The 27,339-nt window shown below is 40.4% G+C and overlaps 3 protein-coding genes across 4 annotated transcripts; 1 reads left to right on the top strand and 2 right to left on the bottom strand.

Moving 5' to 3' along the window:
* Positions 1 to 254: 254 nt before the first annotated feature.
* On the bottom strand, positions 255 to 21,800 carry rab26 (RAB26, member RAS oncogene family). 2 transcript variants are annotated; one of them, XM_088360305.1, is made up of 10 exons: positions 21,678 to 21,800; positions 20,677 to 20,873; positions 19,999 to 20,109; positions 15,130 to 15,171; positions 14,805 to 14,871; positions 12,628 to 12,680; positions 5,795 to 5,860; positions 4,967 to 5,023; positions 4,412 to 4,488; positions 255 to 1,038 (listed from the first exon to the last, which is right to left on the bottom strand). In XM_088360305.1, the coding sequence occupies exons 2-10, from the start codon at positions 20,851 to 20,853 to the stop codon at positions 936 to 938; spliced, it is 753 nt and encodes a 250-aa protein (XP_088216431.1). In that variant the 5' UTR covers positions 20,854 to 20,873; positions 21,678 to 21,800; the 3' UTR covers positions 255 to 935. The 2 variants fall into 2 exon arrangements, with proteins under 2 accessions (XP_088216431.1, XP_088216430.1); XM_088360304.1 differs by lacking the exon at positions 21,678 to 21,800 and having other exon boundaries at positions 20,677 to 21,639.
* Positions 7,887 to 9,997, top strand: LOC148382232 (uncharacterized). Its single transcript, XM_088360154.1, has 2 exons — positions 7,887 to 7,964; positions 8,539 to 9,997. Exon 2 carries the CDS (start codon positions 8,587 to 8,589, stop codon positions 9,571 to 9,573), a length of 987 nt encoding a protein of 328 aa, XP_088216280.1. The 5' UTR covers positions 7,887 to 7,964; positions 8,539 to 8,586; the 3' UTR covers positions 9,574 to 9,997.
* Positions 21,801 to 22,189: 389 nt separating the features above from the next.
* lmf1 (lipase maturation factor 1) lies at positions 22,190 to 27,146 on the bottom strand. The gene is made up of 11 exons (XM_088360303.1): positions 26,917 to 27,146; positions 24,578 to 24,887; positions 24,491 to 24,501; positions 24,244 to 24,392; positions 24,103 to 24,168; positions 23,830 to 23,997; positions 23,523 to 23,703; positions 23,262 to 23,415; positions 22,986 to 23,169; positions 22,784 to 22,896; positions 22,190 to 22,638 (listed from the first exon to the last, which is right to left on the bottom strand). The coding sequence occupies exons 1-11, from the start codon at positions 27,128 to 27,130 to the stop codon at positions 22,452 to 22,454; spliced, it is 1,737 nt and encodes a 578-aa protein (XP_088216429.1). The 5' UTR covers positions 27,131 to 27,146; the 3' UTR covers positions 22,190 to 22,451.
* Between the last annotated feature and the right edge of the window lie 193 nt (positions 27,147 to 27,339).

Here is a 27,339-nt window from a genome sequence, read left to right as displayed (position 1 = left end):
TAGTCTGCCTAAAATTTGACAATTATTTTCTTGTAGTTCTGATAATTAGTAAACACGAATAAAAGACACTCAGTACATTTGTTTAGTTTAAAATATCACCACATAAGCAGAATTAAATAAATACGTACGTCGTACGATATTAAACATACAGGCTTTATAGTTTATGAAGCGGTCATGTAATGACGCCAAGCCGCCACAAGAAGACAGTGCCCCAATTCACTGGTATGTAACCCAGAGTAAAATGAACATGTCCATTTCCTTTTTATCATTGCTCTTTCTTTAATGTAAATACCATTTCAATTCAGTTACAGTATGGTTATTAGAACTTAAACAGATGAGTATTTTACTGTACATTTGTTTAATTTAAAATATCATCACATTTAAACTGTATATATAATGTAGTGTAACTCATCACATTTGCAGGATGGACATTATCTGCTGATAAAATACGAATCAAACAGTTATTACAAAACAAAGCTCATATGAGGTACAATGAAACATCTGTACAAAGTGTTCTTCAGAGTTTCTAGTCCCTCTCGTGATTACCATAATGAATATTCAATTTATCTACTTTACATTTCTATTTCAACAAGACTTACAAATTTCAATTCACATAAATATTGAAAATGTGCACAGCACAGCACGGGACACATTCATGATGCTGTGAGGGGAGGACTAACACAGACAATAGAAACGTGTAAGTGAGCTGTATGTGTGTGTGTGTGTGTGTGTGTGTGTCTGTGTGTGTGTGTGTGTGTGTGTGTGTGCATGCATGTTTGCGTATACATGTAAGCTCAGTTTTACATTCACAGTTGCAGGGGACCATTAAATTTAAGACAATAAATAAACTTATCTGGTGCACAGACTTTATGGGCGGGTACATCTGGCACTTACATTTACACACACACATGCACACAAACACACGTACACACGATCTACGAGCGGCAGCAGCTGGCAGTCCTCATTTCTTTGCTGACGTACTCCTGCAACTGAAACTTTGGCTCATCGGGTTCCTTCATGGTCCTGTGCTTTAGCTCTCTAACAAAGCGAGAGACACAGAAGGCTCCCATGAAATCATTCTCTATAGCAACCGTTTTCATTATTATGCTTAAGCCCATCCCGGCTGACTTTGTGCGATTGCAGGCGAGTAACTGTGTCCATTTCTTTCAAGATATGACCTTATAATTTGACAAAATGAAAAGGTGAATGGATGAAAGACTCCCAGGGAAGACAGGTATTTTGTCATCTTTCTATTTTGCCCAACAGGTGTGTTTTAAATCACCCATCCATCCACTTTCTACACCCCTGCAAGGATAGTCAATCACAACACACATACAAACAGTATGAGTGTGGAGAATCATGGCCTCCATATGTGCTTTGTAATCATCTGGCGGCACAGTCTAGGCGGGAACCTACCCAAAGACAAATGGAATAGAACCTAGCTACTTGCAACCCAAAACAGGACAAGCAGTAAAGAAAATGGATGTTCAACAAGAGTCAGGAAAAAATACTACTTAAGGGGCTCAAGAAGGTTACTGAGACAGACTACCGTAATTTCCGGACTATAAGTCGCGTTTTTTTTTTCATAGTTTGGGTGGGGGGGCGACTTATACTCAGGAGCGACTTATATATGTTTTTTTTTCACAAATTTTTACTTGATCATTAAGACATCACTTACAAGTATAGTTGACCACTTCCCATGTTATTTTTAGTATGGTTGATCACTTCACATGCTTTTATATCTTTATCTTGAACATATTCAAAACATAAAAAATAGAGAAAACATCAAATAAAGCAATTAACACTTTAAAGCACCATATCCAAGTCCACTGTCTGCTGTATGTACTGCTGTTGCTCCATTTTTGCTCCTATTATATTTATTATTATTATTTGTTTATTTATCATTTATTCAACACTCTTATTTATTCATTGTTTGTGCCTTCTTGGGTTTTTTTTGTGTTGCTTGTATGCATATGTGTACTATCTCACCAAGGGATAGTGGAAACGTAATTTCAATCTCTTTGTGTCTTAGTATATAAAAAAAAAATCAACGATAAAGCAGACTTTGACTTTGATAAAACAACCAAAAAAAATTATATTTTCAGACGAAACTGGATGAGGGCGCTCTAAATTTCACCGTTGGCCGTGACTCATCAACTGGGTGTGCTTAAGAAAAATGGCACCAAAAAGAAACTCATATTTTGCAGGTTACAAACTTCAAGTTGTAAAATATGCAGCTGAAAACAGTAATCGAGCAGCAGAAAGAAAGTTTGGAGAACCGTGATGTACCAATGGATTACTATTTCAAGTGACGTCAGTAGCACGGCGCGGCGCGGCGGTTGTTTACATAATGGACAAACGTATCCACGTAAGGACAACACCGGCATCATTAGCGGTGATCATTTCTAAGTGACACGGAGGACAAAGAGTTTGGAGGAATTAAGGATTTGGAGTGACATAGAACGTTTGAAAAACTATTATGGCTTTTACGCACGCCCGGTCGGTCCTACTCTACTGAGTCGGGGGCCGGCGCTCGGCCGAGTGGCTGTCCGCGAACGGTGCATGGGGTTCGGGCATGGCCATTACGCACGCCCGGTCCTATGCCATGGAGCTCTCGTGTCTGGAAGTCCACGCCGCCACACGCTTGGAAGTTTGTTTTGTTTAATAAAGAGCCGTTTACCAAACCCACGTCTATCCTTGTACTTTGTTAACGCTACAATACAGTTATATACTAGATCTGTGGAATAAAGACGAGGCTGACGTCAGGGCGCACGCGCGGCGATGTTGACAAAGGACGAGGAATTTGATCGATGGACTTAATGGATTTAAAGTGCACGGATGGTTTGATAATATTATATTATAGTTATTTGAAATATAGTTTATCTATCGTTATATGAGCCTGTGGAATATTTTGAAGTGCAAGCGCCCTCAGCCGCGCGCACCCATTGTTGACAAAGAACGATCGATGGATTTAATGAATTGGAGTGACACCGATGGTTTTATAAACAAGTTATTCATGTAATAGTTGTCCTTAATCACTCTATATGTTACGTCAGGCCCGTTCTCAGCTCTTTGTTTGTGTTTGTCACGTTAGCATACCTATCGTTTAGCCTGTTGCTGCTATTTAATGAATTGGAGTGTCACGTCTCGTCCCCAACTGCTCCATTATGTGTCTGTTGTCTTGGTTTCTGTCTGTGTGCTCGCCCCTCCCCTCCTGTGTGCCCATGATCAGTGTGATTGTTCCCACCTGCCTCTCGTTACCTGTCGTGTATAAAAGTCCTGTCTGCCCCTCTCTCCCTGTCGGATCATTGGTTTTGGTTACTGTCTTAATGCCGTCATGTCCTGCTGTCTTCTTGTTTCACGTCCCGGTCAGTCAGTCAAGTTATTGTTTGTTAAGTCATGTCGGTTTGCCTTTTGAGTTGCCTCAATAAACCCTGGTCCAAGCTGCACTTGGTCGTCCTGCTCCTTGCTCCACCATACCGTGACATGGAGTGACACCGATGGTTTTATAAACATGTTATTCATGTAATAGTTGTCCTTAATCACTCTATATGTTACGTTAGGCCCGTTCCCAGCTCTTTGTTTGTGTTTGTCACGTTAGCATACCTATCGTTTCGCCTGTTGTTGCTATTTAATGAATTGGAGTGACACCGATGGTTTTATAAACATGTTATTCATGTAATAGTTGTCCTTAATCACTCTATATGTTACGTCAGGCCCGTTCTCAGCTCTTTGTTTGAGTTTGTCACGTTAGCATACCTATCGTTTAGCCTGTTGTTGCTATTTAATGAATTGGAGTGACACCGATGGTTTTATAAACATGTTATTCATGTAATAGTTGTCCTTAATCACTCTATATGTTACGTCAGGCCCGTTCTCAGCTCTTTGTTTGAGTTTGTCACGTTAGCATACCTATCGTTTAGCCTGTTGTTGCTATTTAATGAATTGGAGTGACACTGATGGTTTTATAAACATGTTATTCATGTAATAGTTGTCCTTAATCACTCTATATGTTATGTCTGGCCCGTTCTCAGCTCTTTGTTTGTGTTTGTCACGTTAGCATACCTATCGTTTAGCCTGTTGTTGCTATCGTTTAGCCTGTTGTTGCTCGTTCATGACTGTTTTTGGTGTGGGATTTTGTCGAATAAATTGCCCCCAAAATGCGACTTATACTCCGGAGCGACTTATATATGTTTTTTTTCACTTTTTGGGGCATTTTATGGCTGGTGCGACTTATACTCCGGAGCGACTTATAGTCCGGAAAATACGGTACTAATCCACTCGGGTTTGAAAGTCCATTAAAATACAGATTTGGATCTAATCATGGATTGAATGTTATCTAATAAAAACTATTTTGGGAACTTCTACACCAATATCCTTACAACTTTGTGGGGTTGTGTGTGTGACTCACTTGGCCACAGCAGTGAAGGCCAGTTCCACATTCAGTCCGGACCTGGCGCTTGTCTCCATAAAGGGTACACCAAACTCCTGCATGGGGAAAAAGTAAATAAATAAATCATAAACAAAAATAAAAAATTCCTGTGGCGACACCACCATATATTCAAGCTATGTGTGTTCCATCATGACAATAGTTTTGTATATCTACTGACAGATGATGCTCTTGCGCAACAACCCACCCTCCCCTCCCACCTACGTTCATGTTTACTCTTGTACACCTCTCCAAGCTTATCGGAGTGAAACGGCCTGGAAAATTACGTCAGCAAACCTTCCCCAATCATCCATGCAAACAATAACAGAAATGAGCATCCATGAATAAATACTAAATACATGCGCTGGTATATGGGAGGCATTTTATTATCTATATGGACGGATTAAGTGCAAGACGCATATTATAATAACAGAATCTGATTGGACTATGGAGAGTGATTCCCTGCGAAAATCTGATGTCGGCAAAAAAAAGTTATAATGACAATGTGTGCATATTAAAACATAATAATATAATTACCTTTGCCAGTTTTTCTCCCTCTTCTCGTTTCACCACCCTGTTATGGTTAGAGTCGGCCTATAAAACATTATAGTGTTTATATTTGCTGAATGCCAAAAATAACAAACACGCAGATGCCAAAATGTAGGTAAACAACCACAATGACAAGATTTGATAGTGACAGCATGGAAGTCAACAACATTAAATAAATAGCACAGTGTTACATAACCTGGATTTTTTTTTTCTTCAAGACAAACAGTTTGCAGGGTTTAACCTTGAAATCTGCATCTTTCTACAAGCCAGTGCAAATGTCTTTGTTTTTATAGCCTCAGTAATGTTTTGGCCCTCCAGCATGCCAAGCCAAACAAAATGAGCAACTGTTGCTTGGTGGCAACCACCTTCCAAAGACTGTCTGTCTTCCCATATAGTCCATTTGACTTTCTCCTTACTTGCCTTCTTCTGGGCAGATAGTGTACATCTTGTTTAGCATGAATGAGTTGTAAATAAGAGGGAGGGGGGGGGGGAAGTGGGCTGGGATGCTTTATAGAAGCGAGAACTGCTGTCTCGGGTGATAACTCTTAGCTGGCTGATACAAGCAGCTCCTTTTACACTACACAGTCGTGTTGAGTTATTGGTATTATCATATGAATGGAGTTAGAGAGATGTATAAGTACTCAAATTTAGCATTTTAGGCCAACTGGAGATTCTAAAGCTGTGAGCAAATTGAAGTAGGAAGTGTAAATCTGGTTCACAAAATATAAGAAGTCCTTTCATAAATCAATGATGTACCCTCGTCGCTCACTCCGTCATCTATCAAGACATCTTTCTACAGTGTTGACAAGGTCTTACCTTGTTGCCTAGCAGCATGATGACTACGTCCTGCTGAGTGAACTCGTGGATCTCTGTCAACCATGCCTGCAAAAAAAAAAAATGTTGATGTGAAAGGGAAATTCTGAGGAGAGGGATGATGATGATGATTGATGATAAACACAAGTGGTGAAAGAAAATTGCAGATTGTTTGGAAGTTTTCTTCTTATTATTATGCCTCTTTTTGCTTTTATCCGATCCATCAACATTTCCACGTGGGTGGTTTTAGAGATGGCCGGCCTTGGCAGAAGAGCGGTTAGTGACGAGCATGAAACACATTGGCGTCAAGCAAGAACAAAGGCAAAGATAAAAATAATGACATGAGCTTATATAATGTGTGTTATTATTAAAAATAGAATTACTAACGCATTGTTATTTACAGCAAAGTAGCTGCCCTACTTCCATTTTCCCCTAATTAGCCCAGATGATTATAGGCATAATCTGTTTGGGTAATTACTGTCACTCTGTGTTCTCTGAGGAGACACCCAATTACATCGAAATCCAATCAGACTCTCACCAGTTTGTCAAAAACACAAGTCAAAAACCTTGTAATATTTATTTATTTATTACAAACATTTTATTTATTTATCTATTTATATTTTTTTAATTTTTAAATGTTTTATTTTTTTATTTTTCTGATGGGCCTGCAAAATGAATGTGCGTTAGTATTGCGAGTACATAATAAACCTTGTAGGATTAATGGATTTATTTTTCACAGGGCAACTGTATAAGGTTGAAAGCTTTTAGAATGTCCCTCAGATACAAAATTTCCGCAGGAAGGAAATGTGTTGAGCTCGAATGAAAACGCATCGGAGTGGTTCAAGGTTGTGTCAAGCCGCCTCTGTTGGCTGAGGGGAAATAAAGTTTTTGTGCCGAGAAGAAAAGAAACAACCTCCGAGTCCATTGAGCAGTGGGTTCTTTGACTATTGTGTCTATTATAAATGTTTTATATGAATAATATTGTTTTGTTTTTGTCTCTTTGGGTTGCATTTGTTGCTAAGAAAACATGAAGATGAGAGAAAAGCAAATTATTTTGGAGCTGAGAGAAGCAGGGAAGTCAATCAGAGCTATTGCACAAGTATAGAGAGAGAAAAATAGCGACAATTACTGGAAGGTAACTGCCAACATTTATTGTGCATGAGAGGCAACTGTATTTAAATGAAGCACTTCAGCCGCGAGTTTACCCTAAGCCTCGTTCTATCTCGCTCGGGTTTACGTTCCTTCATTACATAGAGATCGTAGCACCTTGCGGCCTTGACTGTCAACAACCTGCCAATTACTCAAATGGTGGAGAAAAAGGTAGCGAGTGGGTGGATTACAAGCAAGCAGCAAAAGGAACACGGCTTCGAAAATAGGACGCGATCAAGCTTCAAAACCAACATGTGATGGACTGTGACTGCTGTCAAGGTCAAAAGAAGTTTTATTTTCATCTACAAGGAAAAGAAGAAGCGTCAAAATTATTTTTAGTCGCTTGACAAAAATCTAAGAAGCTTTGAGGCCAGATAGCGATCCAATTATAGATGGTGTTTGCAACAACAGTCACCTGATAGCGTTTGATAACGGCAGATTGTAATTTGCATGGTCATTAGTGTTGCATTTCAAATGAAAACATACTTTGTGTCAGGTTGCCGGAGTAGGTTGTTAGCTAAAATGAAGCTATTCGATAGCAGTCGACATTTCGTGTTGCCTTTACGTAACAACTGACCAAAATTTAAATGAGCTTGAAAACTTCAAGTGTAACACTCAATCTATATAACTAAGACATAAAGTGATTTCCAAATGGCGCCCATCCCCTTGTGATATTTGCTTCCACAGTGATAAGCATCCCAATGAACTAGGCCAGACTTCTTTTCATTGATTTTAGCCATCTGGAAATGAAGATGGCAGACAGACAAGGAAATTCAATCACTGGACTTCCTTATTTTTTATTTGAACGCTACCTGGAATTCAAAACACACTCAAGCATAATTTAAAATAAAGTTCTTCGTGTTGGACTTCTATTTAATGTCTCCAAATTTGTGTGTGCTTGCTTTGACAATTTGAGGAAGTTGCGGTTAGGGTTGGACTTGGTCTCTGGGTGGGGTGCTTTTACAAATACCTAGAAGACAATAAGAACATTTTTATCTGAGGTCAGCTCAACGCAAGATTGCAGGTAAATGGTATTTGTCTTCATGGAAATCAATGTAACATGAATGGGAATGTGTTTTGGGGATAAATGATATCACATTACGTGACAACAAGATCGTGTATAGTGGATTTTCATTTTGCTGGTTGCAAGGATCATCTGCCAGTTGTAATTTGTTCAGGATTGTCGACTTGCATTTGGCTCAGTTCCCTTGCTGTGCAGCTGGCTTCAACTCAACGGAATATATGCCATTTATATCGCACAGATGTGATTTTAGAGACGATTCTTACTTTGTAGAATTTGTTCATTTTCATTAATATTTTTATTTTATTTTAATTGTTTTTAGTTTTTATATTATATTATATTATATTATATTATATTATATTATATTATATTATATTATATTATATTATATTATATTGTATTATATCTATTTTGATATGAAACTTGCTCTAGTCAGGTTTTTAAAGTTTGAAATAATTTAAATTCATATTGCAGCTTCTGGTTTACAAATGTTTGTTGTGAAAAGGATATAAATTGTGTAACATGACTCAACTCGTTCCTCTTTTCAAACTTCCCTTATCACTTTCTCCTTCAAAAGGTGGTGCGTGGGGCGAGTGAACTTTAACGTTGAACTCTCCAAAAAACGATGAGTAAAAGCTCCTCTGCTAATAATGACACGGACAAGTCCAGTTACCTCTACCCTCGCATGGGTGAAAATCACCAGGCGGGTCCCACACAGCTTAGAGTGCGCAAAGAGAGACTTGGGCAGGTCAGAACCAACAAACAAGAAGGTAAACAATCATGCTGCAGAACTTCTAGCACCAGTCTGACCTCCTGCTCCCACCAACGCCGCTGGTCCACCGATTGTTGCCATAGCAACAGCTCCCCTGTCATTACTGTCAAGAAAAACACCAGGGAACCACAACCACCTCAACGGGGGGTGTCCCTTCGATCCCATCAGATTCCATCTTGTCATCCGAGACAACGCTACTCCAGTCCCATTACCGGGATAGGCTCCATTACTCATTCATCGACGTCCCCAACTTCTTCTTGTTCTTCTGTCCAGACATCTGTCATTACGGGGCATGACCCGCTTGGTTGGAAGTTACGCACCAAATCAAGCACCTCCTCCAAACGGGCTGACACAAAAAGGTTGTCTCTGCAGACGTCGATTCCCGTCACCGTTCCCGATCCGGGTTTTCTTCTGTCCGACACATCTCCACTTGATCCCAAACAAAATCCCACCTTCAAAGGCAAACCATTCCGTCGCCATCACTCGGACTCCTTAGCCTTCCTCAAGTCAATGCCTGCAATTAGTCTCGAGGAGCTCCGCCACGTGCAGCTCCGCTCCGCCAAACCGGACGACGTTTTCTGTGAAGCATATAGCGAAGAGATGGCGAACCCTCAGCCGTATAAAAAGCCACCGGCTGTTCCCGAAAAAAGTCCTCTGGCAAGAAAAATAGCACAACTCATTTCTCATTCATGGCAGCACCAACTGTGTGCTGCTCGTAAAAGTGAGCATGAGGAAATTATTTACAGTGTGATAAAGCCAAAAGCTAAAACACAAGAGACTGAAAAACATTGCAGCTTGTATGCTAAAATAAATGCTATGCACTTGAAAAGTGATGACTAATCACAAATGTACAAACAACTGGAAAGGTTAAAGCAATTCTGCATTTGTTGACATAAAAAAAAAAAGAAATCCCCAAAAGTTCAAACTGTCTATTATTACCTGAACTAATTTGAATTTATGCTATGTAGTGGGAAAAAGTTTGAAAGGATTCAGGTTTATAAATCTGGGTTTGGGCCCACTGAGATGAGCAAGGGGGAGGGGGCAGGGTCTCTTGGGGACAAAACTGCTGTGCAGTCTGGAAGCAATGCTGCAGGCAGGGGAATGGTGGGATGGCAGTTATCAGCAAGAAATGCTGAGACCCCAACCGTACGCTTCACACAAACAGAACAGTCATTTCTAAATATAGCCTCCCCCTTGTTGTTTTTGTCTGATATGCAAATTTTTGAGGAGCAAAGTTGCTCTTGCATATAAAGTTGATTTGCTTTCAAAACCAAGCGTAGTCATTTGTGTCTGTGGAAAATGACATTTAGTTTATTGTATTATATGAGGGGTCGAAAAAAAATTTTTCCTTTTTTTGGGTGTTAAATATTTACAAGACAGGGAGAAAAAAAATATAAAGATCGAAATCCAGGGAGAGGCTGACGAAAGTGTTGTGCTCAACAGAGATAAAAAAAAAAAAAACAACGAACAAGTGGGATGGAGGAAAAAAAGTAATGAGAAAACAAAAAATTCACTCAGCTTGAAATGTACAGTAGATGGAGCGACTCAACAAATCTACTTTGGGAAATAACATTTTATAGACACGCAGAGAGCTTGATGGGATTTTTTGCAACGACCTTGAAGAGCAAAACATCACCTGGCAATTTAAGCTAAAAATACCTCAAGTCTGAATTAGGTTGACTGTTTTTGAATAACAAAGCCTCCATACAGTGGACGATAAAACAAAAAGGTGCGTCTAGGTGTAAACCTGTGGCCTTTGACGATCACCGTATACGTATCGCGTCACATGGACCAGCTGTGCGCCGCTGATAAGGAGCTCAATACCAAATGCGGTGAAGACTCGTATCGAATGATTATAGTATATTGGAGAGCTATTATTAAATGTAACCATCATTAGTATGCTGTTTCATTTTAATCATGGTCCAATCCAAAAAATGTGTAAAAATGTGTATAATCGTATACTTCATCCTCAGTCTTTTTATCTTTAAGGAATGAATGAGGCTGTCGTTACAACGGTGACGCCAAATTACTTTTGGAGTCTCGAAGAGGAAGGCACATTGCCATGTTGTATATTACAGTGTAGTAAGAGCCATAGTAAATCAACTGTAAAGCGAAATTCCTGGCGTATTATATTATATCTCTATTTCTATGTCACTGAAGAAATACAAAATGTCACGATTCCAAATCAAGTCAGAGTGGAACACCTGAATTTCAGGATTTAGAGAGCCGTTTTGAAACTTAATTACAATACATGGTTTCTGTAAGCGCGTAACCTTGTTAGGTTCAAGTAGGTTGTTAAATCTTCAACATAATTTATGTAATAGCTTTGCTAGCAAAAAAAAAAAGCTGCTGTATAAAAGCAGCCCACTTCAGTGAGCAATGAGAATAAGGGCTGTTGAGTTAGAAAAATCACTGAATACTGATTGTCTATTTCCCTCTAAATACTCAGCAGCCTTCGCCCCGAGACCTGGTTGCTAATGGATTTAGACAGTGGGAGAGGGGGTACGCAATAGCAGCCTGCAATTATGGACCAAACCCTACGAGGAGTATTTACATGAATAACAGAACTTTATTTCACTAGCTTTTATTCAGAACACTGATAAAGATTCACTTTAAGTCCCTTGCAAAAAAAAATATCTGGATTAATAAAAAAACTACCCAAAAGTCAATTACCGTATTTATTCTAATTATCGCCCATATTCTAGTAATCGCCCAGTGTGTGTTAGCGATGACATAAATAAAAAACATTGATACCTCTAATTATCCCCCATGCTGCTAAAAATTCCCCCCAAAACTTACGTTTTCCTCCGCGACTGCATGCCGACGTCATTGCGCAAGTTTAAATATGACTGATTTGACAGCACGTTGAATGTCCCTTTTAAATTGTTTTTCTCCATAAACGTTAGAATTACACTCGTCACTCTGCTACAATATCCTCACACAATTATGTTATCGGGGCGTGCGCTCGAACACAACGATCGCGATAACATGACGTGCGAAACGTGATGTGCGACGGTAACGTGTCGCATCAATGGAGCGTCAATTGACGCACCCCGCTGTTAGAGGTAGATCAAAACAGCCGCTGTTCTAGTGTTAAGAATACCAGTGAGATGCAGGTATTGCATACTACATAAGGAAAGTATACATATTATCGCCCATTTCAGTGCCCCTTGGCGATCGGACAAAAAGTTTCCTCTATTAATCGCCCACCCCCCCGTTGGACATAAACCTTCTCTAATTATCGCCCTGGGCAATAATTAGAATAAATACGGTATCTAGCCTGGCATACTTTTTTTTGGGGGGAGCAGTGCCCTTATGGGCCACCCTCTAGCTCCGCCAGTGATTTGCAACTAAAGATATATATAAAAAAAAAAAAAGGTTGCGCTGATGTTTTTTTTTTAATTGAGAATATTATGAGTGTATTGAGACAGCTCGGCATCTAATAACGTGCACGCCACACAAACAACTCCAGATGTGATTGTAAGCGTACCAGGCTTGCTAGATCCTTATTAGCATTGATGGCACTGCTAGATTTAACTCTGTTGTGTGTTAATTAAAGGGACAGTAATTCACCCAGAATGGATGAGGCAAATGGGGCAGGAGAGGGACAATTGCATTCCAACTACAAAGAGTCCATTTAGGGGGAAAGTAGCTCTAATTTCCATGCATCATCATTACCATACTACTAAAAGTTTTTTTTTTTTTTTGCATATTTGTAACATATTCCCTTGTGTGGTGTAAATCAAACATGGAAGGTCAGAAAATTGGTTCACATTGATATTGTAATTCAAAAGAGTGATATTACATCAACTATGTGTATAGAATATATAACTAATGTTGGAAAGAATGGAGAGAACACGAGTGGAATGGAAATGAGACAGATGCTTTTCTTACCCGAATGTTATCAAACGATGCTTTGTTAGTGACATCATAGAGCAGAAGGAGAGCTGAAAAGACAAAAAAAAAGCATATTTTATGACGCAAGTGCAGTAAATCTAAAAATCACTCAACACCCATCCAACATTATCATTTCTTTTAGACTGTTATTACTACTCGATTGTTGAGGAAACGTCGATACCAAGTATTGATACCACTAGTGTTAGGGTTTTCCAGGTTATCTTTATCATAGGATTATGTTGGAATGCAACAGGTAATAAATACCTTACCTTGTCCTCCTCATCACAAGGTCGTAAAACATCCCCTGAGATGTTTAGACTAGAGGACAAGGGCTTCCTATTCAGTCTACTCTTGCCCCCACTCTTTCTCTTAATGAATATGTCCTTGCAGTTGGGAGAGTTTCAGACTTCATTCCTTGAGCGAGTGAACTCTCCACCTGCAGGTGTCTAAAAGGACTTGCTTGTCTCCCGTGTGGTTCTTGCAAAATAAGGTGGAGTGAGCAAATCTCTAACAACTAGTACTTTTGAAAATTAAAAAAATAATAATTTAAGGTGGCAACTCTCCCCACATTCAGGTTCATTCCTGTGGTGAAATCTCTAAAAGTCACAAGAAAAAATAGATCTTCGGGAAATCAGTCAGACTTTTCAAGCAAGTCTCCTTTGGCAAGTCATAACTTGCACAATTTGGAAGACTGGAGGAATACATTAGTGCATATTAAATCTTTCGCTCCGTCTTCATTCACTATTGTGTTGCAGCAGATATTTGCTTGGCATTCACGTACAGTCCCAGTATGTTGATTAAATTGCGCAATCTGTTGCTGAGTATCTGAGTAGATCAGCAATGGATACAAGGCCGCGATCTATAAACGACAGTTGCTATACATCATTTCTGACATGATCATCTTCAGCAATAATTACGGGCTGACCTTGGTCTGTCTTTTTCACATGAAAGTAAACTGTGATTTTTTACCAGTTGACTTGGGCCTTAAATACACTGGAGTGATCCATTTTTCAAAGTAATAGTTTGTAATAAAATGAAGTTGTCAGGCGAGTTGCTGCAAAGAATTAATTGAAAGTAATTTAAATAAGAAATTGTTACAGATGTGGAACCTGTTGGCAGGAAATTGTCATAAAATGGACCTAATTTGTTCTTACCTAGAAAGTCTTTCTCACCAACAAATTATTTGACTCCCCCATTGAGTATGTGTTCCATCTTTTTTTTGCAACCACAGTGATTTTGCTTCATGCTGTGGAAATGGAAGAATGCCAGCTCCACTGAGAAGATGCAGTTCTGTTCCGGACACAGCTGGACCTCTTGCACTTGGCGACATCCCTTGCATGAAATGAGCCTGGCAAAGTGCACTGAGCTCACAGCAACAAGGCATCTTATTGCGTAGGGTTGTTTACGTGGTTAAATTATGAATTGAACAAACCAAACCGATTTAGTATTGTAATAATGTGGCACACTCTGAAACAATACGGTCTCTGTCCGAGCACCACCGAATATTTTGAATATTTATAGGTTCGGCCTAATACAATGGAACCACTGAAGCCGAATGCTCCTTAAATCTTGACATTTCCACAATGCAGAGGAAAGAGCTAAATCAGTCAAACAGGTCTTTTATAGCTGCCTAATTGAAATTCATAAAGTGTTCTCTAGGGGGGATAGGTGGAAATGTGGAATCCAATTCCTGGGAAATTCAGAAAATACCAAAAGTCAATTAGGTGACCTTTGCCCCCGCGGCTCCCCCCCCCCCCTCTTTAGCTCCACCCGTGGATGTACCTGACATGCTCAGTGGTCTTTAACCTTAATAGAAAACAGCGATAAGGCGGAGATTTCTCTAAAGTCCACTTATCTCCCAAGAATTGATGGTTTAGTGGCGTGGCATGATTGGGTTGCAAACTCTTACCCTGTAATGCCTGTCAGAAAGAACGAACTTTTGTTGAAAAGTCAGGAACAGACTGACAATTCGAAAGAGCGGTTCGGAGGCTCCCCTGCTGCCTTGTTAAACATCTGCGAGCAAATTGCTGTACAGAACTGACAGATCCGTTTTAACAATGGACAACAGGCCCGGCCGGCCCACGCACACATATTACATCAAATGTATAGCTCAAAACTTAATCGTACTATTGAGATCGAACAACTACAAACAAACAAAAAAACGGGAGTCTTACCATGAGCGTCACGGTAGTATGCATGTGTAACACTCCGGAATCGCTCCTGACCAGCAGTGTCCCAAATCTACAAAAGAAAAGCATTAGGCTTACTATAATGTATGTAACTTCATTTATTTATTCATTTTTTAAATTTTATTTTTTTTATTTATTTCGAATTAATTTTTCCTTAAATATTTTATGTATTTATTTTTTTTCCTAGCGGTTGTAAAAGCAACATTTTAATTTTTAAGTTATGAAAGTTTTATTTACCCCCCCAAAAAATGAAAGCACCAAAGCAGTGGATTTATCTTTATTTAAAAGAAGATTGGAGTTTTTATCTCACCTGCAGTTTGACCTTGACGGCATCAATGCTCATCACCTTATTCTGTAACACACCCACGGAAAAATTTTGTACATCCAAATTTTCAGACACAAATAAAAGCAGCATAATATTGCAATTCACATTAAAATGCTCCTGAAAACAGATGCGCAGCAGAAAACACCCCTATCTGCATTTAGCAGGGGATGCATCCAAAGGCCCATTTTATAATCACTAAAACCTAAAACAAAGGCACACTCCTTTTGTTGTCTTTTTAATTACCTGACATAAAACATGCATTCATGTTGTTTGTTAATCTTCTCTGGCTAGTTAGAACAATTACCTGTGATTTGTTTCCTTTAATATATGAAGACATTTGTTTACAAATAATTACAGGTCAGTATGTACAGAAATAAAAAAAGTATTGTTAAAGATGTTCCTTAGACAGCTTTAATTTTTTCTGCTCGTGTATGAAAGCATATGAAAGAAAAAATAGGAATACTAAACTAAATTCCTCTGCATTGTTATTTTGTCTGCACACACAACGCGTGCTTTTGCATTGACAAACACAAAGCAAAGTGTGTTTGGGAAAACAATTTGCAGAGTGATGAAGTAGTTAAACAGAATGGATAGCTAGGCAGCACTGGCCTTGAAACAATAAAAGGGCTACCCTCATTCCTGTCCAATGAGGCTTAGTGATACCGGTGAATATGCATCGGGACTATTCAATGGGACACAGAGAGAATCTTTTACAACACAGTGTAATAATCTTGCTGGTTTAAAATTCACTTCCTAGAGTGAAGATTTAGGAAACTTCTTCTGGGGCACATTTTGCATTTTGATGTGCGAAGGAATGTTTATTGTATGCACGATTCTCTGTTCTGGAGTAGATTTTGGGATCTGACTGATTTGGGCTTGGGGGGTTTCTGCTGGTGATAACTTATGATGAAGTCCTTTGGGAGGTCTCTGACTGAAATTGTGCTTGTTGCTGTAGGTGCTGTTTTTTTATTTTTAAAAGGATCATGATAGAAATAGTTTGGAAGGAAAGGAAGCCGATGAGATAATGACCAGAGTTAGCAATAAACATTAAGGAGAATTGCTTTTTTGGGGGCGGGGCATTTTATGTACAGGTACAGCCTGAACGGTACGTTGTAAAATTGCACATAAAAAAAAAAGATTAGATTATAAATCAAAGTAAAAGGTATGAATTTTATATAATGGCTTTGAATTTTTAGACACCTGCGGCTATGGCAGGGTTTTTACTTTCTTATATTTTTTTTTTGGCACTTGTTAATTTTCAAACTTCAGACTGAATATTTATTAACGACAATGATTTTGTTTCATAATTTTCCCCCCACTAATTTTGTATTAATCCATGTATTCAAAACTGAAAAATATACAATACAATACAGACTGTTTGATAAAGACAGATGGCTCAGATAAAAATAAATAATAAAGGAAAGTCTTTTTTTTTGGCCTTGGGTTCAACTGACACTCGATAACATCACTACCCACTTAGTCTGGCTGTCTAACTACGAAGAGTGTGGCTCCTCCACAGGCTTAAAAGAAAATCGAATTCTGATCGCCCACGTTCATGCGCTGGGTCAGTGATTCTGATAAGGAGCAGAATCCTTTTTTATCTGGTCCCAAAACAAAAATCCATAATCGCAATGACCAAGTGCCCTTTTACCACTTAGCAACTTCCTGCGCTTCCCCGGTTGGCTGCGACCAGCTTTCATTGTGCTTCTTGCACTAATCCAACTCATCCTGGAATTGTCAGCCTTGCTCTCCTTTCTCCACCACCGCTTCCGTTTCTGTTCTATATTCGATTTATATGCAGACACTGAAGTATTTAACCTGAGCCTTTGTGAAATATTTCAGTAGACTGCCCCGCTTCTTTGTTTGCCTACATAAGAGGTCAAAACACTTATTCCCTCGTAGGTACGATATTGCTGCAGTTATGGTATCTGATGATAAACCTTCAGATTTTAATTAAAATCTCTAGAATTGCCTTTTATATTTAAAAGATTCAAACTTCATCATTTTGTTTTTTTTGAAATCAGTGTGTCAGCTCCTGTTTTGGTTAGCAACAGGATACATTTTATTAAAAGTAGCATAATATACTTTTCAATGTGGTAAAAGGAGGAATCTACCTACATTTGAGCAGAGGCTTTTTATGAATGATGCACCCGGCTGCGAACTGGGCCAAGGTATTTATTATTAGATTAGGAACAGCCACTATTTGAGAAGCAAAGTGTCACAACACCACCAAGAATGAAGCCGATCGTAAAAGACTAAATGACTTTCTAAACTAAGTGCCACTAAATCTGCTTGGAAAATAAAACACTTTGAGCTGTTGACAAATGAAGATTTATTTTAATGAACCGTGTGCCGGTGATGCGCGACGATCAAATCTGTCATAAATTTAATTGTACCAATATGGGTGTACAATAATAGCGACGCAAGACCCCTTTATTAATTAATTACTTAATTAATTAGATAAATATTTATTTATTAAAAAAGAAAATGCTGACCATAAAAAAAATAATTTAAAAATTCCCAAATCTACTTTTAGAAATAATATTATTATATATATATATTATAGTAGTATTAATCGTATACATAGAATGACTTGAGTTTGTTCGCAGGGTGTTTGTGTTATTAAGCATGCAATCCATAGTGCCCTTATAAGCCATTAATTATTTCTAGAGTTACGACAGGATTATCTGAAGAATACGGCTAACACGTTTCCCCATTGGCGTGATAAATCTTATTGGACTGTCGGGATGTCTGCCAAAGCTCTGGCAGTTCTCTTGCCGTTGTCCACCATGATGGGCAAGCTCGAGCAGTGCTTACTGCAGCACATTGCAGTATTTTGTTGATATTGTTTGGTAAATACAGCAGGACTGACACAGTTTGAGGCAAATAAGGTTTTAGGGTCATGTGACTGTTTTGGGAGGTTTCTTTGAAACTTTCTCATCAGGTTTTCACACAATGGGAGTTGGATTAAGAAAAAGCAAAAAGACAGAATGGAGGATTTATCCTGCCATGGGGTTGGTTTACTCCAGACAAACTGAGAGTGTTGAATATATTTTGCTGAAAAACTACTGAGGCGCATTCAATTCAATCTGTTGAGAAAATTCCATCTATCATCCAAATTCTCACCGTCACTTGTGTGTGTGGCAGATTATGCCACACTGTTATCATTAAATTGGAGCACTATTCTTTGAATTTCTTTTGCAGCACCACCCCCGCACAGATAACTATAAATATCGATAGCTTCATTTTCATTTTTTTTTGAAGAAATGACCGTAGTAGCTTGAATGTTGGTGGAAAGGTTTGTATTTAATTTATTTATTAGGATGATCAAATGTGTATACAAAATTCTATGTCAAACCCAAAATCCCATTATTTCCAAGAAGACCGAGATGATAACTCTTTGTTGGCGTGATACAAAGAAAAGACCTGAGTGCCACGACCTCACTGACTATTTTATGGTCGTCTGGATAAACATACAGTCCTTCGCATGATTGAATCTCAAGCAGTAAAACAATTTTCATATCTATGAAGGCCAGGTGAGCACAGCCCCATGTTTTATTTTATATCTACAGTAACAAGGGAAGAGCTAATAACGCCTGTATTTATATTTCAAGCTTCCATGGTGTATGCAAAATATTTTTCTGAACCCATCCACGTCAAGAGTACGGATCAGGATTTGAACTTTGTCGTGCGACAGCAGCTTGGCGTCCTTTGGCAACTGTGATTAAATTGGAATGATTCCAAAATTCAGAGCGCAATGAACTGAGAGAGTTTGTAAAGCAAAGCAGGTATTAGGCCGAGAATATTCGCAACAAACCAACCCGAGGTTGTCAACACGAGCTAATTTTAGTCACGGCTCGCTGACTGCTAGTGTCGTCACCAGTTTCTTTCTCGACTGATGACCTCTGTCCATGAAGCTTGATAAAAAAAAAAACCTGTGAGCCATCTGTCAGCCAAATTAGGCAGAATCTGCTGAATAATATAGCCACATATTCATCGCGTTGTCATGGTTACCTACTCAACAAAGGTGTCATTAAAGCTGTTAGAAAGGGAAACGAAGCGACGATTGTAGAGACCTTTGACCTCAAAGACAGTCAGCCAGTACATCACTGAATTTTTTAAGGGCTTGAAAAAAATATAATCCTGCGCACCTACAACTGAGAGAATCGAGCCACAGCATAGGAATTAGGTAGGCCATGCAAGACGGGGAGAAATAAGCTTCTGCACTGGTGATCTTGTCCCGTGGAATCTTATTAGCATGAGTGCGTTTCATCTTTTTTTTTTTTTTTTTTTTTGCCTGATCACATTTACTTGGTTTATTTTTGGAAGACGGCATAGGAGGGGAACAGATATGCAGACAATATGATTCTTATTGCAAATTTGTCATTTATATCCCAGCTGTCAGGTACGTGTGTTAAAATGTCCTCATCAGACCCAATCAATTTAATTCATTTTCAAATAACATTTTATCCTTCAGGGATGATGAATAGAAAAAGTAGAATTTCCACATTGATTTCCCATCTCTTTCATTACCTAAAAGGTAAAAAAAGGAGGGGGCGGAGCCAAACCAAAACAGCCCATTTTAGAATGAATTACTTAAAAGCTTTCACAGCATGTGAAGAGGCTTCAATGTTGTTTTTGGTAATCATGTAATTAATAAAACATACTACATTATGTATTTCCAACAATGTATTGTGGGTATTGTGTAGATGATAATACTTTTCTGTTAGCTGTCTATCTCTCGTCTCAGGTGGAATACAAATGGCAAGACTTGTTATTTATATGGCAGCACAATGGTTACATGCTATCAATGCTACTACATATACTGAAAAGTACACTTCAATTTCCACTTACCCTGAAGTCAATGCCCACAGTGGAGATGAAGCTACCAGCTAGAAAGGCTCCATCTTTGAAACGTACCAACAAACAGGTCTTTCCAACGCCTGAATCTCCCACGAGCATCACCTAAGAATATAAAAAAAACTATATATTTTTTTTTTTTGTACTCAGTATCACAAAGAGGTTAGACTGCAACATTGATTGAACGCAAATTTTTCCAGATAGTCCATGGAGCCTAATTTGAAATAAGCAAACCTAATGTTTCGTGGCAACACTTAGAGCAGTATTTGAGTGTGAAGTGAATACTGGTTCCCATGAGGAATTTGCATACACTCAAAACAAATTAAATTGGAAAAAATAAAATAAAAATAAACCCAAAAAAATCACCTTTGCTTTCAGCCTAAGCAGAAAATTCTGTTCTATGGCAAATTGTAAAGTGAAGTGTGTAGAGTCTCTGATCGAAGACGTTTGAACAGTACAGTGGGACAACTTAAAATGAACAATTATTAGGTCTAATTCAAACAGTGTACTCAATGCAACGCTATGCAAAAAAAAAAAAAAAAAAAACACACAAAAATAAACTATTTACTCTTTCAGCAACATCTATGTGACTAATGAGGGCAGCTAATTGGGGCATACATAATTCTGCAAAAAAATTAAATTTGAAGGATTTAACATTCAGGTGAGGCTTACCTTGAAGGCAATGTCGTAGAACTCGCCACTGCTGCTTATGGACGGTCTACTGGGGTAAACCAGTCCGGAGGTCGGCGAGGCACCTGCAGCCAGACCTTTTCCTGTCCTGCCCACACCTGGCGACCCTTTGGGACTCCTGGCGGTGCCTTTGCTCTTTAACGTCTTCTTCCTGGACATGGCTCTGGTAACAATCGGTGCTAACAGCATGTGGTAAGGGAGGGGGGGAAAAAAGAACTAAGTCAAAACCGAGGATGTAAATGTGTTCCTTCTGGTTCACTTGCAGCTTGGTGGAAGTGGAGCTCGTTGCGAGGAGGACGCTGAAGTTCACCCCCGCGTCCAAATCATTTCTGCTGACGCGCGTAGCAAAAAAAAAAAAAAAAAACACAGCCCAAAATATTTTAAATTATATGACGCAAACAAAACAACCAATAACCAATACTTGGCAGCGACTGTAACTGAAGGATGCACTTCAAAATGTAAACAGCCCTATCTCTCTCTCTTCCTTCTCGTGTTGCTGATTGGGGTGAAGAATGCTCGCTCTTGGGGGCTTAAAGGGAAGGTCCATAGGAAAAAAACTTACATTGCCCTCCCCTCTCAAGGCTTAAATATAGAATTTTAATAATAATAGCGGTATAGTTGCCTCACCACTCTCCACCCGCTTTTGTGAATAATTTTCATTTGTTGCACTACACACTCAATTTAATTAAATGTCATCAAAGGCGCAGCATGCTTTTGGGATTAATTTAATATTCGAAAGCGCATCATTACAAGTCGCAACACTACAAATCCAAGACTGCATCATTACAAGTCGCAACACTACAATCCATATCTGCCTCAATGTTGGTTACGCATTGTGCGCCGCTTCGGGAGACGAGCCAGGAAATTACACCGCTTCCCATAGGAGCGATTAATTTCAGCAATGTCGCGACAGTGAATGTTTAGCAGCACATTTGCTTAACAACACTGGCAGCAATGTATTGCACAGGTAATATGCCACAAACCTAACTGTTGGGACAATGTCTGTGAAATATTATGTTAGGACGCCTTCACGGATGAAAAGACAATGTTTGGACTAAACGACGAAGAACAAAATGTCAAAATATGATTCATTATAATGATTGTTTACTGCACATTTTGTGCCAGGCTTTAAACATACGTATAGCATTAAAGACATTGTACAGTGTTCAAATATTAATTGGCAAAAGAAACCTATGTTTTAGCACCATCTGCTGGTGTGTTATGGTTACTACAAGGTTGCCTCTGCCAGTGACCTGTATTTGTAAGGCTTTTAATTACCCTTAAAGAATGTGTTAATTCTTCTCATTCTTTACTGGCATTCCTCAACATGACATGCAAATTATTCTTGATGTAAAAAATTGCCATGAGATTTTTGGCACTGATTTTAGAATATTATCTGCACTTATTTTTACAATGCACATAGTAAAATGAAAACATTCTAACAGGTTGTCCATTTTTTGTAAATCAATAAGCCCAACTCCTTTGCACACAGTAATATTTGTACATGTACATACAACATTTATTTCTATTCTGTACAATATATTTTGCAGTTCATGACCGCTACTGTATGTTTCAATTGACTTATTTGCTCATTTCATTTTTTGGTCAAATGCAGCATATGTTTAAAAAAAAAACAAAAAAAAGACATAACAGGACGATGTTGATCCCAAATGTATTCAGGTACTCACACCTAACTTGTACAATATGATGAAGACCTTTTTTTTGACCTCCTCTGTGTGTCAAAGTCGGTGATGTCCTTAGTTTTTCCGTGTTGATATATGTGGGTGTGGCCAGTCCCTGGACTGGAAGTACCCCCTGAGTGCTGTAAGGTCCACAGCAGGGAAGTAGGCACCGATGCGCTTTCGTAGCCACCACTTACCCTCAGCTGCATTGGTACTGCCCGGTTGGCTGAATTTATATCTAAAATGTTCTCCTCGAACCCACCTGATATGTCGACAAATTAGGAGTTAATACTCGTCTTGTTTATGCTTGTTACAAACCTACAAGTATTGCATTGAACACAGATTATTGTTGTGTACGTAGACCTTTAAAGATAATTTTGCAACAAATCAACAGACTCCCACAATACCTGGGGATGCCTCTGTCTTGAAATGGGTTGTGGTCCAGCAGCGAAAGAACTGTGCTATCGTTAGCTAACAGGCGTCCTGCTATGTGAATGACCCACTCACTCTGCTCGTAGGTCTGTGTGGGAAACAGGAACGTGAAGTTTTTTTAAACTAATCAAACTGTCCTAAAAAAAAAAATACTGAATGTATAATTGTGAAATAAACCTGGAAGGCCGCAAACCACATGAGCCAGTCCAGGCGGTAATGATACGGGGAAATGAGGCACGGCCGTCTGTAAGGATCTCCTGGCTTACAAAGGAATTGGTATTCCTCCCAGATTGCCTTCGGGTCTTTTGGATCCTCACTCAGAGTGCCTTGGAAAATCACCTCAGTGCGCTCCTTGGTAATACTGGAGTGAAAACAGTCCAGGTCTGAAAGTTGATAAGTCAGGCACCCCAAAATATATATAAATTTTTTAAAATAATTACTGCTACAATGTACCTGCCAAAGGCCCCGTAGGTGTTGACGATGCGAAGTGGGTCAAAGGAGGTGTTCATCACCTGTCTGGGACTCAGTAGGTTCATGAGTACTGGAACACTCAGGCAGCCAATCAGAATGCCCAAAGACACATTGACCACCTGACGGATTCGCATCCCTGCATCCATTATCAAATAATATAAATGTTGTTTTCAGTTTTTAGTGAAATCTGAGTCCAATTTTCACACTGCACTCCCTCAGTGTAAATGACGACAGCAAAAATACCTTTAGTGGCTTCAGGTGTTTGTCCATTTTTATCCTCATCTTGAATCCTCAAAACGGCTTTCTTGGCCCCGCTTCTGGAGCGAAACAAAAAGTCCAAAGATGCGTCATCGAAACAGGCCAGACTGGGAACAATGGTCAACCAGTTGAGAAAACTGAGGTTGCCACTCACGATCAGAACGACCTAGACGTGGAACGATCAATAGTTTGTTTAAGGATGATGTGATTGACAGTTCCTGGAATAATCGATAGAATAATCGATTCTAAAAAGATTCGGCTTGAGACGTATTAGTGGTTGAAATAATTTTACCTGAAAAAGGATCTGGAGCACGCCATTGACGATACACATTCGTCTGCCCAGGAAAGTGAATAAGGGGACGATTAGTTCGATAAAGTGATTGGACATAGTCTCGAAGCGATGGAACCACCAAGGGGAACGATGCATGTAGTAAGACACGGGGTTTGGAATGGGTTGGGTCTGAAATGAAAATGGCGAGCAGAAGAGAAATATTTCTGAACAGAAATGTATGAGAGTGGCTAATCCAATTTTACTTATTTACATCACAGAGAAAAATCAATCAACCTCATAATGATAATCCATGCAGGTGAGGTCTCGCCAACATTTGTCCCCTCTGATTTTAATCAAGCCCTGTAATATAAAAAAAATATTTTTTATTGGAAACGGTTAAATTTGTGCAAGTATAGGGAAGAAAGTTTTACTTACAGCGCCAAGCATAACGCGGACAATTAGCCATCTGAAAGTCCAGATGCAGACGAAAGAAGGGGGGCAGCGCCGGGGGACTTGGGACAGAGTCCACACAGGACACAGGAAAATGGCCAAGAATCCCGTTTCCAACAACTGACTCTCCCAGCCTGGATAAAGAATAACAATCACTGTAAGTTCAGCTCGATGTGGATTGAGGATGGATTGATGGGGGAGGTTCTGGGACAGTATCATCAAGTAAACTTACCAAAGGAGTACCTGCAGAGGAATAAAAAAATATTTTTATACAACCAATAAAAAAGTCAATTAAAATTTGAGTGAGTCCAAAACTTACCACAGCTGACCGACATTGACCAAGGAGTGATACAGCACCCACAAGGAACCCATGATCACCATATTCGCCATTCCCGTCACCAGAACAAAACCAGAGAAGGTCATTCCCAACAAGGCAATGCCATCGAGGTTGGAGTCCATATTGCTCCAGTCCAAGAACCAGAGGATGGAGGGTGTGTAGGCCAGAGCAGCCATGCCTATCTTTCCTCCCACGTAACGTTTGACACTATTGAGGTAGCTCTTGCAAGGCATCAGACCGTTTTCCCCGATCAGCTGTTTATTCTGGTTGTAAGCAACGGTGAACGCCACAACTAAAGGAAAAAGGCATATTGGAGAATCATATTAAGATTTCTTTAAAATCAACAATGGGAAAGCCATGACAATATGTCCTTAAATAGTTGACATAAAATGTTAATTATGGATCTTATTTACTACTATTTAACATTTTCCATATTATATATAATATATTTATATTCTTTCTGAGACAACCCACGGAAACTAATGCTGGGGGGTTATCCATCCATCCATCCATCCATCCATCCATCTTCTTCCGCTTATCCGGGGTCGGGTCGCGGGGGCAGCAGCTTTAGGAGGGACTCCCAGACTTCCCTCTTCCCAGCCACTTCATCCAGCTCATCCCGGGGGATCCCAAGGCGTTCCCAGGCCAGCTGAGAGACATAGTCTCTCCAGCGCGTCCTGGGTCGTCCCCGGGGTCTCCTACCGGTGGGACATGCCCAGAACACCTCCCCAGGGAGGCGTCCAGGAGGCATCCTGATAAGATGCCCGAGCCACCTCATCTGGCTCCTCTCAACGTGGAGGAGTAGCGACTCTACTCCGAGTCTCTCCCGGATGACCGAGCTTCTCACCCTATCTCTAAGGGAGAGCCCGGATATCCTGCGGAGAAAACTCATTTCGGCCGCTTGTATCCGAGATCTCGTTCTTTCGGTCACGACCCATAGCTCGTGACCATAGGTGAGGGTAGGAGCGTAAATCGACCGGTAAATTGAGAGCTTTGCCTTTTGGCTCAGCTCTCTCTTCACCACAACGGACCGGTACAGGGTCCGCATTACTGCCGACGCTGCACCGATCCGCCTGTCGATCTCACGCTCCATCCTCCCCTCACTCGTGAACAAGACTCCAAGATACTTGAACTCCTACACTTTGGGCAGGATCTCATCCCCGATCCGGAGAGGGCATTCCACCCTTTTCCGATTGAGGACCATGGACTCGGATTTGGAGGTGCTGACCCTCATCCCGACCGCTTCACACTCGGCTGCGAATCGTTCCAGCGAGAGCTGGAGATCACGGCCTGAAGAAGCCAACAGCACCACGTCATCTGCAAAAAGCAGAGACGCGATGCTGAGGTCCCCAAACCGGACCCCCTCAACGCCTCGGCTGCGCCTAGAAATTCTGTCCATAAAAATTATGAACAGAATCGGTGACAAAGGGCAGCCTTGGCGGAGTCCAACCCTCACTGGGAACGAATCCGTCTTACTGCCGGAAATGCGGACCAGACTCTGGCATCGGTGATACAGGGACCGAACCGCCCTTATCAGTTGGCTCGGCACCCCGTACTCCCGAAGCACCCTCCACAGAACCTCCTGAGGGACACGGTCGAACGCCTTCTCCAAGTCCACAAAACACATGTGGACTGGTTGGGCGAACTCCCATGCACCCTCGAGGATCCTGCCGAGGGTGTAGAGCTGGTCCACTGTTCCACGGCCAGGACGAAAGCCACACTGCTCCTCCTGAATCCGAGGTTCGACCTCCCGACGGACCCTCCTCTCCAGCACCCCTGAATAGACCTTACCAGGGAGGCTGAGGAGTGTGATTCCCCTGTAATTGGAACACACCCTCCGGTCCCCCTTCTTAAAGAGGGGAACCACCACCCCAGTCTGCCAATCCAGAGGCACTGTCCCCGATGTCCACGCAACGTTGTAGAGGCGTGTCAGCCATGACAGCCCCACAACATCCAGAGCCTTTAAGAACTCCGGGCGGATCTCATCCACCCCCGGGGCCTTGCCACCGAGGAGTTTTTTGACTACCTCAGTGACTTCGACCCCAGAGATTGGAGAATCCGCCTCAGAGTCTCCAGGCCCTGCTTCCTCAATGGAAGGCGTGTAGGTGGAATTGAGGAGGTCTTCGAAGTATTCTCCCCACCGACTCACGACGTCCCGAGTCGAGGTCAGCAGCACGCCATCCCCACTGTAAACAGTGTTGACGTTGCACTGCTTCCCCCTCCTGAGACGCCGGATGGTGGACCAGAATTTCACTGGGGGGTTATGCCAAGAAATAAAGCAAATCCAAAAAGGAGAAAAAAAACTTGGATTCCATACTCACAGTAAATAAAGGAGACGGAGCGCAGCAGCACAATACGAGTGAGCCAGAAAGTCCCCGTTTGTAAAGGCTGGAGTTTTTCTTTCTTGGTCCCTTCAACTGTGTTCGCCGCATCTTTTTTGCTGCTGCTATCACTAAACTTTGCCTCAGTTGTTAAACCAACTCGCAGGCGTCTTTTCCTTATTGACGCGCCATCGTTCTCCCGGGAGGTCGCCATGTTGCTGGTACGTCACGTGGTCACGTGACAAAACAAAGGCAAAAGTCCATTTTTCTTATTTTTGAAAATTTCATTTGCATTGTTGTAATAAAAGGAACGCACTATTATCTGATATAATAATATAACTAATATTGTTTTTTTAATAAAATATATATTCAAATTCCAATTATTTTTACATAATTGTGCGTTAATAGAGTCAGGTGGTGTTA

Source organism: Syngnathus floridae, chromosome 18 (genome assembly GCF_059516105.1).
Source record: "Syngnathus floridae isolate MCC-2025c chromosome 18, RoL_Sflo_1.0, whole genome shotgun sequence".
NCBI lineage: Eukaryota > Metazoa > Chordata > Actinopteri > Syngnathiformes > Syngnathidae > Syngnathus > Syngnathus floridae.
This window is presented reverse-complemented; position numbering and strand designations above follow the sequence as displayed.

Bases quoted from the DNA above. Each gene is read 5' to 3' on its own strand.
- rab26 (XM_088360304.1), bottom strand. From the start codon at position 20,883: ATGCTGTTAGCACCGATTGTTACCAGAGCCATGTCCAGGAAGAAGACG. The intron at 14,872-15,129 runs GTGAGATAAAAA...TTTCTTTTGTAG, and splicing joins CCGTCAAGGTCAAACTGCAG to ATTTGGGACACTGCTGGTCA. The intron at 5,024-5,794 runs GTAAGACCTTGT...AATGTTTTATAG, and splicing joins TCATGCTGCTAGGCAACAAG to GCCGACTCTAACCATAACAG.
- LOC148382232 (XM_088360154.1), top strand. From the start codon at position 8,587: ATGAGTAAAAGCTCCTCTGCTAATAATGACACGGACAAGTCCAGTTAC.
- lmf1 (XM_088360303.1), bottom strand. From the start codon at position 27,130: ATGGCGACCTCCCGGGAGAACGATGGCGCGTCAATAAGGAAAAGACGC. The intron at 23,998-24,102 runs GTTGATTGATTT...TTTTCATTTCAG, and splicing joins GCATGGATTATCATTATGAG to ACCCAACCCATTCCAAACCC. The intron at 22,897-22,985 runs GTTTATTTCACA...TTTCCCACACAG, and splicing joins TGTGGTTTGCGGCCTTCCAG to ACCTACGAGCAGAGTGAGTG.